At 39.9% G+C, this 12,163-nt stretch overlaps 1 protein-coding gene across 13 annotated transcripts in view; it reads left to right on the top strand.

Annotated features, from left to right (window-relative positions):
- PLCB1 (phospholipase C beta 1) overlaps positions 1-12,163 on the top strand; it is an 807,198-nt gene that overhangs the window by 96,883 nt on the left and 698,152 nt on the right. For 11 of the 13 annotated variants that reach the window (XR_008313428.1, XM_053284740.1, XM_053284741.1 and 8 more), the window contains one exon: positions 446-523. Coding sequence is in view for 8 of the 13 variants with exons in the window: in XM_053284740.1 (XP_053140715.1) it covers positions 446-523 (78 nt within the window). In the remaining 5 variants the exon portion in view is untranslated. Of the gene's footprint in view, positions 1-445; positions 524-1,428; positions 1,501-12,163 lie in introns of those variants that run through there. The other 2 variants (XM_053284763.1, XM_053284762.1) reach the window with 1 other exon arrangement.

The raw sequence follows: 12,163 nt of genomic DNA, 5'->3' as shown, positions 1-12,163 counted from the left end.
CACCTCTTCAATGTGGGTTTCTCAGAATCATCTAGTGGGCCACTGTGTGAAACAGGACGCTGGACTAGGTAAGCCTTGGGCCTGATCCAGCAGGGCTATTCTTAAATTCTTAAGTACCTTGTGAACACTCAAATAATACTATATCAGGATATAGGCTGGGTTACATTGGGTATTTTATTATTTGTGTGTGTATACGGTTTTTCAGGTAACCTCCCAATGCGATTTATTTTTTTAAAAAACCTTAAATAATGAATAGTATATCAAACCACCTTTTAAGTGGGCATTAGGGTCATTTCTTTCTTTGTGCCTCCTCTGAACAAGGTGGTTGCTTTGTGGTGGCATTAGCGGGATGGAAGGATCACCTTAGCTGGAACAAGGGAGCTGGATGGTAGCAGCAAAAGACCACTGTCATGCATTAATGCCATTTCCTTTCTTTCTATGCCAGGACTCCACTAGTGTGACATCCGTTTTTGTCCGGACTGACCCTCAAGGATTTTTCTTGTATTGGACAGACCAAAATAAGGTAAGAAATAAGAGCTCTAGAGTTCTCTCTTTCCCCATCTGCTTCCATTTCTGGCCAAATACATTTAATGGCATAACTGGGAACTGCTGTGGTTTTAGGGGTGAGAACTCTGGTCTGAGAGGTCTGGCAACTTGGGTGGAGTGGGAACATACTTTGCAAGTGCTACCCAATTCCAGGTGACAGCTCCCTGGATGAAAAGGCCTCTTGATAATTGATAACCTAACATTACACACTAGAACAAGACAGATTGACAGAGTTAATCGTGAATAAGTGAAGGGCTTTCAAAATAGCTGTATGCAGTACCAACCAAGGTCAGCTTTGAAGATGGCATACAGTGAATAATGCTGGGGATAGCTGTTTGAACATTGTGTAAGTCTTCATGTATTTATATAGTCTGGCGCTGGGACAGAGCCTTACTTTTCCTTATGCCTGTAAAAATTGTATCTTGAAATGCTATAAATTGTGTATATTTTTAGTAGTGTTGCTTTTTCAGGACAATGGCTTAAATGACCATTGCTTCTTTAAAAAGGGCATTGACACAAGAAAATCTCAGTTGGCTCGTTGAGTATATGAAGCAGCCCCAATCCATAAGGGTCAGGGGAGGTTTTTTCTCTGTAGTGATGGCTTTAGAAATATTTGCTGAAAGGTTTCCTAAAAGGCTTTGTTTAGAAAAACAAAAATAGATCAGCTGCCTAAAAGCTTTGCTTAGAAACTGAATGTTTATTTACAATCAATGCTGACAGCTATTGAAAGCTAAGTTGCAAGAAGGCTTGTAGGAAGAGCTTGCACTAATGCCAACACTTGCTTATGATACTTGTTGGAGGGGGAGGAGAAGCCGGAAGGGCAGCTTGACATAAATATTCATAAGTGTTGGTTCTAAGCTAGTACCTGGAGGGGGTAGACAGGCAGGCAGGCAGAGATGCATCTTCTGTGTTTTTCTTGGTGCCTTGCTGAAAAGAAAGCAATTTCACAGCTGGGTAAGTAAAGACACGGTTTTATCAAATGGCAATGAAACATTACTGAGCTGCAGATGAAATTCCAAGTTTCAGTTTGGTCTCTCCCTAAAGCTAATTTAAGTAAGTGTGACATGAAATGTATCAATGAGTATGATATAACCTAACAGACTGAAGATCAGGGTAACAGTGTAGCTTGTGCCGAGTACATCTTAGCAATACTTTCTGAATGTACAGTTCTGGAACTGAACCACTATAGAACAGAAAGATCTTGGACTCCATGAAATCTATGGAGTGTGTAGCTGCAGAAGTTTGAAAGCAAAGGCTTGCTCATTACACAATTGCTTTAACTGCCATCTCTTTCTGGCCTTTTTGTTGACTATAAGGGTCAAACGCTTTGGGAGAGCCATGATAGGATTTCCATATTGATTTAAAAAGCAGCAATGGAAGGCTGCAGTTTGATCAGGAATGTTGGGAAAGTACTGAATGTTTCCCTTCCCCCATGTGACATTCTCCTGGTCTGATGCTTTCCCTGAAGCTGTGATTTAGATAATTTTTCTTCCATCCCTGCAGCAGCACGAATGGCAGTTTCCTCAGAATCTTCGGTAAATAACGGTACAGGAAGAAAGAGTTTATCTTTCCTTCCAAGCACCACTGTGCTGATCAGAATCTATTAACTACTGCTACTGTTTAAAACAAAAATAGAAACTTCAGATCTGATCGTTGCTCTCATATGGCTTGGACTCAAGCTTTTAGAGGCAAGGGACAAGTTCCTGGGGAAATGGAACACAAGGGTTATGGTATCTAGATGAGCCTGTGATGGTGCTTAGGAATGAGACTTGGAAACTCTTTAGTGTAGTGGTGACACAGTATTTTATGCAGTGTGTGTACTTCCTTAACTTGATAGTTGAGAATAAGTGGTGGAGATTTGAAGATGTCATCTGACCCCAGGCTTCCATAAGACGTTAGGTGCTCTCACCTAAATCATGGGAACTGCAGCTCCTATGGTGACCCTTCTCTACTGTTGCTGCCACCTGATACTTGATATTAGAGGACAACTTGTTCATGGGAACGTATTCTTGTGCATGTGAAATGTGTTGGCTGCTAGGGGGCAGAGCTTTAAGCAGTGATAACAGATTTATTTAAAATAGCAATGTGTGTTGCTGTACTCGGATATGTAAGGAAATGTCAAAGGTGGTCTTGTAATATAACTTTGGGTGAACTGATAAAATTTGGTTAAAATGATTAGTGTTTCACAATCTGGGAGTGAGTTTTTCTTCTGTGTGTTTATGCGGGCAGCCTTGCTAACTTTGTACTAGAAGTTTTGTGCAATATATTCTGCAAGGTTATCTCAAGTCTTTTGGTCAGAACTCTGATTTTTGCACCCTTTTAAGTGTTTGGAGCTGTAACTACTACTGTTGTCCACTTTCATGGCCAAGAAATCTCAAAATGACCAAGGATACACAATGCCTGGAAATAGTGGGTGGAAGGCACACCTAGCAAAAATGCAGATAAGATAAGCTAAAATGTGGATAATGGCTATAAAAATATCAGTAATTATTTTGCATATGGGTTAAATTTGTTGATGGTCCTGAGCTTTTGGCAGACCTACTGGATGCTTTTACATCAGTTTCCCCCCACATTTTAGCTTGGGGTAATCAGCCATATATTTTTCTTTAGGTAACGTTTCTGAGGCCAACGATTAGTTCATGCTTTGCCTATCAAACTAGAACTTAAAGATGCCAATTGAATGAGGAACAAAAACAAATATGTATGAAATTATAATACATTTAGAGTAAAGATGACAACAAGCATTTTTTTAGGAAATAGCATGCTTTGCTTAAGGACAACACTATAGAGAACCTGCATACTCAATGCTAGTACATACAAAAATACTAGACACAACAGACTTGCAGGTTGTGCATTAATGTTTCCATGGAAGCTTAGAAATGAGAATGACTAGGGATGGGTCCAAATTGCCAGCACAATTCCTGTAAAAACTAGGGCTAACTAGGAGGAGAGCTGGTCCATACTTGCTCCTCCTCCCCCCACTCGCTTCCACTTCCATAATCCTAGTGCTCCTCCCATATATTTTTATATACTGGCAGGGTGTCTCCCAGCTGCCCTTGCATGCAATGCCGGCAGGCATGTGGCCTCTATGCATTTGTGGAGGCCATGTGCATGCCGGTGTAGGGCAGGGGCAGCTGGGAGATGCCCGCCAGTGTACAAAAATATCCGGGAGGAGCTCCAGGATTATGGAAATGGAGGTGAGTGAGGGGAGGTGGAACAGGTATGAACCTGCTCTCCTCGTTGTTAAAGGGACTGTGGAAACCCTAGCTTTTAAAGGAATTGTGCTGGTGATTCAGATGCTGAATTGCATTTTGGCATATCCCTGAAATGACCAACTCCAAACAGAAGGATAAAATGGATAGAAACACAATTGCCCATATGCTATGACAACCATATTTAAAACTAGTAAAAATGGCTTGCAGTTTGCAAGCATTCCTCCTGTACCACAAAATGACCATGCACTCTTGCTTCACTCCTTGCTAGTTGATGACCAGAAGAGTTGCTTTGTTTTGAGAATGTAATAACTTGCTGTCAAGAGAGCCTAATAAGACAAATTATAGGGGACTGAATGAGATAAACGAATGAAGATTTCATTCGTGGTTTTTGTGGAAATCTAACACCGATAGAAATCCAGTGAATTGAAACAGTATAGTTTGTTCGTTAATAATTCTCTGAATGTCGGGATTTTCTGTCTGTAAAAGTACCTGAGAAAAATGCTGAAGTTTTGTCAGAAGGCGTCATTTCCCAATGATAGAGGTTTTCCTCGCATTTTCTGAGAAATTAAGGAATTTTTCTGGGGTCTTTGATTTTTCTGGTAGTGTTCTTTTTAAAAAAATATTTAATTTTTATTGGTTTTTAACAATAATAACCGTAACATCCATAACAAACATAGCAAAACATAGTTGGACTTCCCGCGCACCTCTTTTCGTGAAATAACTATAAACTTTATCTTTTTATAATATTAATAGAAGACAACCAACCACAAATTTAAAACTTAAAAGACAAAGAAAACCATTAGTCTACCCAACCTGCATTTCAAACTTCAAAACCATCTGTAAGATACATATTAATGAAATAATTCTTTAAATACAACAAGAAATATTTCCACTTTGTCCATATTGTAAATTCTGCCATCTCCACCCAACCCAAAGTCTCTATCAACCAATCTCCCTGAAGGCAGATCATTAATCTTCCAATTCAATGCATATGTTACTCTAGCCGCCATACAAACATAGATTAAGTTATTATAGACATTTCTCATTATGTTATTCCCAGAAAGGACTCCAGCCTTCCAGAAAACACCAAATATTTAGTTTAATTCATTATATAACATGTCCCAATAAACCCTAGCCTTCCCATCAATCCACCACATAAGAAAGAAAAGAGAAGAAAAGAGAAAAAAGAGAAGAAGTAGAAGACAAAAAATACCCTCATAATCCCCACCCCACCCACATCTACCCAAAAACATTTTTATACATCAATGCCAAGTTTTTTGGTATCAAATATCATCTATAAATCATTTTGTAATAATTTGACTAGCAGCCAATAGGTTTAAACTCATTCTTCCATAACTTTTCCCAATCTGCCATTTCTATATTATGTCCAGCATCTTAAACCGAATTTGGCATAGCTGCCTTAACCAATTCCTCTCTTGTCTCCTCCAAAAGCAACAATAGAGGTTCGGTCAGCTATTAGTTTGATGAAGAACTGTACTGGAGAGTCTTTAATTGGTTTGTTTCTTTTAACAAAGTCTAAGATCCAACAGAAAACTGTCTCAGTCTGAGCCTCCATCTCATCAACTGTAATTCCCAAAAGTAATGTAAAATCTTCTCCAGGCAATTTCCTAATCTTCTGGTTGGGGTTTTCTAGAATGTCTCTGGGCCTTAAAAGTCTCTCTTTTCATCTTATTTCCACCAAAACCAATTGTTCTGGTATTTTTTCTCTGTTGTCTTTCATTACTTCCACATCTTTCTCCCCAGCTTCAATCCTTAATTTGAATTCTTTATTGTCCTGTGTTAGTTTCTTAATAGTCTCATCAGTATTTGAAACCTTTCTGGTAGTGTTCTAGCAAAATTGGTTCCCCATTATGTTTCAGCAATGGAGGCATCACTAACAGAACAGTCCTCAGTTTCCAATATGCAGTGAATATTGTAACAAGCCATCTGGATATTTAATTAAGCAATATTGGCAAAAATTCAACAAATCCATTGAAAACCCCCGTGCTATACAAGATATTTGATAATATATCTTGGAACACGAGTGCAGACCTACACACTTAGGGCCCCCTTTAGAGAATTCTAAATACTTGCAATTCTCAGCTCTCCCTAGCATCTTTCTGAGAGAATTACAATGTTCTGCCTCAAAATGAGGTGCATTTTGTTGATCCAAGCACTTAAACCATCAGGATGCAGACATTGTTTAGAGCTTTGTCGTGTTGGGAAAATAATTGCAGGAAGCCTTGCAGAGAAATTCCAGCCCAAGGTCATGGAGGCTTCTGACTACATTTACCAACAGAGCAGCTCCTAGATGATGGAAAGAAAGAGTCTTGCCTGATAGCTTAAAATATGACGAGGTAGCTTTCATTTAATGATATGTTAGGTACTCTCAAAAGTGCACACATTGAGGTTTCAGTAATGCACACATTTGTATTAACTTTAAATTAATCAATGAAAATGCAGGGAAATATTAGCTGATCAATTATCAGTCTTGCTGTTGACATACTACCTCTCTATATCAATTATATCCCCAAAGTCTCTGGCAGGTTATATTAGTTAAGCAATTATTGGGGAAAAGACACTATGTATTTGGCTTCATAGGCAATATCCTTGCATGGAAAATACAATTCTGCATAGTGGAGTTACATGGCCAAGTGCATTGATGATGTGCTGTGTGCTTCTTCAATGGCATACAACACATACTGTCATCTCCTGTAATTCTAACTTGATATTAGACCTGACAGTGTGCCTTGCATAATGCTCCATTATTCTAGGATACAAAATACTGTTACTTTTCAGTTAGAACACCATGATTAGCCAGATGTTGGAACATGAATATTGTTGACCAACTTCTGTCCTGACTCCTGCCATTTTTTCAAGGAGCTCTGGGTGGCTTTACATAAGGATCTCTTGTCTGTTCATTCACAATACCTTTTGAGATGTAGGGTTGTTGTGAATGAATGAACGACATAACCGACAACCCCTGTTGATTATGGTCTTTGACCAAGGCCTTCCAGTGAGCTTCATGGCTGAATAGAGAGCTGAATGCTGCACTGAAGCCCACCAGAATGGCTTCTTGGTGAAAGGTGGAAAAGAATTAGGCAAGAATCTTGTTGGATATAGATAATCTAGACTGTGTCAAGGCCAGCACATTTGCCATAGCTGGTTTCATTCCTGTATCTCTTGACATCTTGGTACTAGTCTTGGCATTTCCTGCCCATATGTTTCCTACTTCAGTTTCTGGCTCAGATTTATTGTACAGCATACCTGAAATGCTAATAGTGTAACTTGATTAATGTGTTGAAGACCAGAGCTGCAGATGCCCGGAGAGTACATTTGGGATAGGAGGGGTTTTGATGGTGCTCCCCCCACTTTTTTTTGGTCCACATGGTACTTTAGTCTGTTAGAATTTCAACCAAAGGAATGGATGGTGCACAAACAGTTTGTTCCAAGACTAACTGTATTGTGGCCGTTAATGCTTATGCATCTATTAGCTTATGTTCATGGTGATGCATTTCAGTAATTAGCAGCTAGAAGCATTCGCTTCTGGCTCTTTGCTGATGCAAAGTTGTCATGACCCACATTGACAACAGGACATGACAGTATAGGTTACGTTTTATTTATAACAAGCCACCCAGGAACATCCATATGACTCAGGTTCTAAAAATGTGCTGCACTGAGGCTGTGATCTTCACAAGAAGCAGCTGTAGACTTCACAGTGAGCATTGCAACTCACCCTCGAAAGACTGGATGGCACATGACCGTAATGCTGGCCTTTATTACCTAAGCACAGCCTTGGGGCAGCTGTCCGTGGTGACAAAAAAAAAGTGGTGTCTTAAATGAAGGCCATGATGTTTGCCAATTGCCAGCCTACTTGCCTAAGGCCACCGGCTGAGTTCATGGCCCCAGTGGAACTCTGGTGAATATCCAACTCTATGCTACACTGACATACTGGTTAGCACTTGTAGTGTTGGCAGAAGGATTTAACATTAGAGTATTGGAGCAATCCTATAATATATGCATCAACAGACCATGGAAGTGACTCAGAAATGTCAGCATGAACCAGTAGTGTGATGCAGATCTTGGAAGAAAAAGTGAATGCAGTTTGGGGCTGCATTAAGAGGCATAATGTCTGGATCACGAGAAGTCCTAATTTCCCATGATTTGTGATCAGATCATACTTGGAATACTAGGTCCAAATCTGGACACTGTGTTTTAAGAAGGACATGGATAAACTGAAACAGGTTCAAAATGGGGTAACCAAGATGATGCGGGCTCAGGAAACCAAGTGCTATGAGGAGTTGGATATGTTCAAGAAGTTGGGTATGTTTAGTCTGCGGAAGGGAAAACACGGAGGAGATAAATAGCCACCTTGAAGTATCAGAAGGGCTACCACATCAGAGGAGTGGACTTGTTCTCGGTTGCTCTTCATTGAAATGACAATGAAGCCATTCTAAAAGAATTTCCCAACTGCAAGAGCTATTCATTTGTAGAATGATTGTACAATGATGGATTCGGCTTTGCTAGAGCTTTTCAGAGGCTGGACAGGAATAATGCTGTATGGGGTTACTGCTCTGAGCAGGAGGTTGGTTTGTGGACCTCAAAAGGTTCCCTTCCAACTTGAAACTCCTGTGAGTCTATAACTGTCCTAAGGTTTTGAGGTGATATTGCAGACTGCACATAGTATTGTATATTGTCAACAGTATTGCAGATGGTTGGCAATTTATGAATGCTTTGTGGAACATCAGAGTAGATAAAAGGCTGTAAAGGTGGTGTCAGTGTAGTAAGGGCAGTATGTAGACATGCCCTTTGTCTTAGCTCAGAGTGATGGCCAAGTTGTGTCTGGTTGCTTAGAAACCTAACTGGCATTGTTCAGTCATTTCAAATGGGATGATTGCACAGATGTGCCTCAGCTGGCAGTTAATGAAGACTATGAAAACATTAACATAATTTGGCTCAATTATCTTCAAGCTTTAGCTAAGTAGAATGTTAGCACAAGCTTTTTGCAAATGAGTGAAATGCTGTACGTCCTGCCTTAAAATAGCATCCATATGATGGCATTTTAGAGGGACAAGTGGCACAAGTTGCCGCTTGCATGGATGTATTGCTGTTGAAACAGCATCATGGTGAGCCAGTGGGGGCTTGGAAGGATGGGCAGGTAGGACCTGCCCACCACCTCTTAAGGGAACCCCTCGCCCAATGCTGAAACACTTTGGGCTCATCCCTATTAGTTGTTACTAGAACAACTTATTTTTTAAAAATTGGGTCAGGTGCATAGCTGAATAACTCAGTGGCATAGTGGCATGGGATGGGAGGGAAGGAAACTCCCACAGGCAAGTTGAGATTGGTACAGAAAGAAAGGTTTAAGTATTTGGAGTTGTGTAGCTAAATGTTAGGACAAAATAATAAAATCCAGTGTTGCCTGCCTACATGGTGTGTTAAATGTATTGTGTGTGTGGTGGTGGGGAAGCTTTTAGAGAATAAAATGAGCAGTTAAAAGAAAATTGCTCTTGGAGAAGTTGGTAGTAGAAAGGTTTTCAGTTTTTATAACGCAGAAGAGAAGTACAAGATGTAGATAAGTGTGGAGTTCTGTTCTACTTCATTGTTATTAACAATGGGTCAATTGAAACATGAGTTGTTCAGCAAATTCTTTACTAAACTGTTTATTTCAAGAAACCACTTTTTAATATAGAAAACAAGACCTTGTAATTTTTAGTATCATAAAAATGGAATTGCTTTCAATTGCTGTGCAAGACAAAATACACAGAGTTCTCCGCAGTGAGTTGTAGGTTTTCATGAAGAAATAAGATAAACAAATGATCACAAAATGAGATTCTTACAAGGGCAGGCCCTCTTAGAATGCAAGGTGTAGTAGCAATCAGATGTACATGATTACATGATCAGTTCTTATGGTATAGACAGTAAATCTGTATTTTATCAATTGTATTTTGCCACAGTATATAGACTATATACTAGTATATAGAAGTTTAGAGATGCCTTTTATCTTTTTGATTCAATTTTTCCCTTGCCTTTTGTATTCTCTGTATTAGAAATTAATAAAAATCTTAATTAAAAAAGAATGCAAGGTGTACAATAGAAGAGCAAATGTCTATTGAAAACAAGAGGTGGTATTGATTGGGGGAGCCTTCAGGTTTCTAAAGCACTGAATGCAAGATGATTCTTTAATTGCTGTGCTTTGATCTTCAGGAGAGAATTGGCACTTGGGAGTGGGAAGGCTTTTGATGGGAAAAACTCCTCTACTTTGGGGATGTTGACCCACATGTGTAGCTTTCTAGGAAAACAATTCTGATATGCAGCTTACTCTGAAAATGCTTAATAAAAATCTGTCTTACGATAAAAATGCTGCAATTGGAACAGGATTGATCTATTGTGAGCCCTTGGGGACAGGAAACCATCTCAAGTATTTATTAGCTTTCTATGTAAATCACTGAGAAATTTGGTTGAAGGGTGGTATGATAAATATTTGTCATAGTAGTAGTTACGCTTGGCACCTCTTACTCTTATTGTGTCTTGCACAGAGTCAAGATATTGTCGGGTGGATCTTAACAAACTTATATAATTTGTACCCCCCTTGTGGGAGCCATGAAAAGGGAGCTTCTGTTGACACAGTGATGGTGGAAGCTTCCTCAGAAAGAATAGCAGAACATTTGTATGGTGAATATCTCTTCCATTGTCAGCACAACTAAAATGTGGCCTAGTGCCCAGCATTGAAGTCAAAGGCAATATGTATTCACACTAATGGACAACTAGGAATGGGTAAGCTGATAACTGAGAGCACCACTCTGCACTAATGTACTGTATCACAATAGCTTGGTATCTACGGAAGCAACTCAGGGTAGCACATGCTTGCTAGGTGGTAAATCTGGTACTCTGTGTGGGGATGGGTGGGGCAGAGATTGGAGAACGGGGCCCCCCAATTCCTGTTCTGAGAAGATAATTGGTCTTCTAAAATGGTTGGGGCTTTCCAGATATGGGAGGAGTCATTTTGAACAAAATGGTCTGCAGCCAATGCTGCTGTCTTGTTACAGTGATGGCTTGTGTAGCTGTGAGTTGGCACTATTCCATATAAGCAGGTGTTGGCTGTGATAGTGAATGAAAATGGGGTTTGAGCTGTATCATTTAACTTTTATTACATCAATAAATCAGCCAGGCATGAGTAATCATTAGCTGTATCAGCAGTGCTTTCCTCCCAGAACACATATACTACTTCTGGTTTCTGCAGGTGAATAGCAAAGCATAATTTAGTTGTGGGTAATGTTTGACAGTTTCAGTGTGCGTACATATATAAAATTCTGATTGCTAGTTTAAACATTAACTTGGCCTTCTAGTTCTGATAGAGTAACTGGAAAGCATGAGGTGGAACAATTGCTGAATTGGCACTCAGTGTACATGTAAAGTAAATAAAGCATTTCTCATTGGATATGGCAATACATCCTTACTAGGTTGGTTGGGATTATTTGCTGTGTTGGCCTAGATAGGCCAATGGAAGAGGAAGAAAGAACTGCGTTTAACATCAAGTTCATTTAGCAGCTTTGTCCTTTGCAAGTTTAAAATAAAATCCCCCTAGTGTAGACTGGATGTTGACGCAATGGCTACAAATGGTAGGTTTCAGGCTCTTCATGCTCTTTAGGTCATGTAGTGAAACTCACTAGCTTGCAACAAATGTTCTTTTTGATTAACATCCTTCTGTGATCCAGATATTGTTTGTATGGAGTTCTATTTGCAGCTATAAAACTCCTATGTCTCTCTCTCTTATTGGTAGTGTAGTGGTTAGAGTGTTGGACTAGGACTGTAGAGACTCGGGTTTAAATCCCCATTCAGCCTTGATGCTCATTGGGTGACTCTGGGCCAGTCACTTAATGCTCAGCCTAACCTACTTCACAGGGTTGTTGTGAGAATTAAAATAATAACCATATATGGGCTCCTTGGAGAAGGAGTGGGATATAAATGTAATAAGCATGTGTCTGTCCTGTCTGTCTGTCTATCCATCTAATTCTTTAAGGCATACCCGTGGCTAATCCCGTGTGTGGCAGCTCTTGCAAAAGTTCGCAAGCAGAAGCACTTGATTGGTCAGTGGGGATTCCATATGCAGATAGGGAGGAGGAGCCTGTGATGGTTAAGGTCAGTTGGAATGCAACTGTTACTGGTCGGAAGATGTTCTTGATTGTAGAGGAGTGGAATCAATATATTAAAAAGGATAGTGGGCAGGGGTCTGCAAAGAGAGGGGTCATGAGGAGCCTCTTCAGGAGAAGGAGGCTGCCGTTGTGTGAATGAGATGAGGAAACAAGATGAATAAGATCTGTTAATTCCGGAAGGGAAGGGAAGAAGAGCAGGGGAAGAGCGATTGGAGGAGAGAGAAAGGAGGGGAAGAGAGAAAGAAG

Source organism: Hemicordylus capensis, chromosome 1 (genome assembly GCF_027244095.1).
Source record: "Hemicordylus capensis ecotype Gifberg chromosome 1, rHemCap1.1.pri, whole genome shotgun sequence".
Lineage (NCBI taxonomy): Eukaryota > Metazoa > Chordata > Lepidosauria > Squamata > Cordylidae > Hemicordylus > Hemicordylus capensis.
This window is presented reverse-complemented; position numbering and strand designations above follow the sequence as displayed.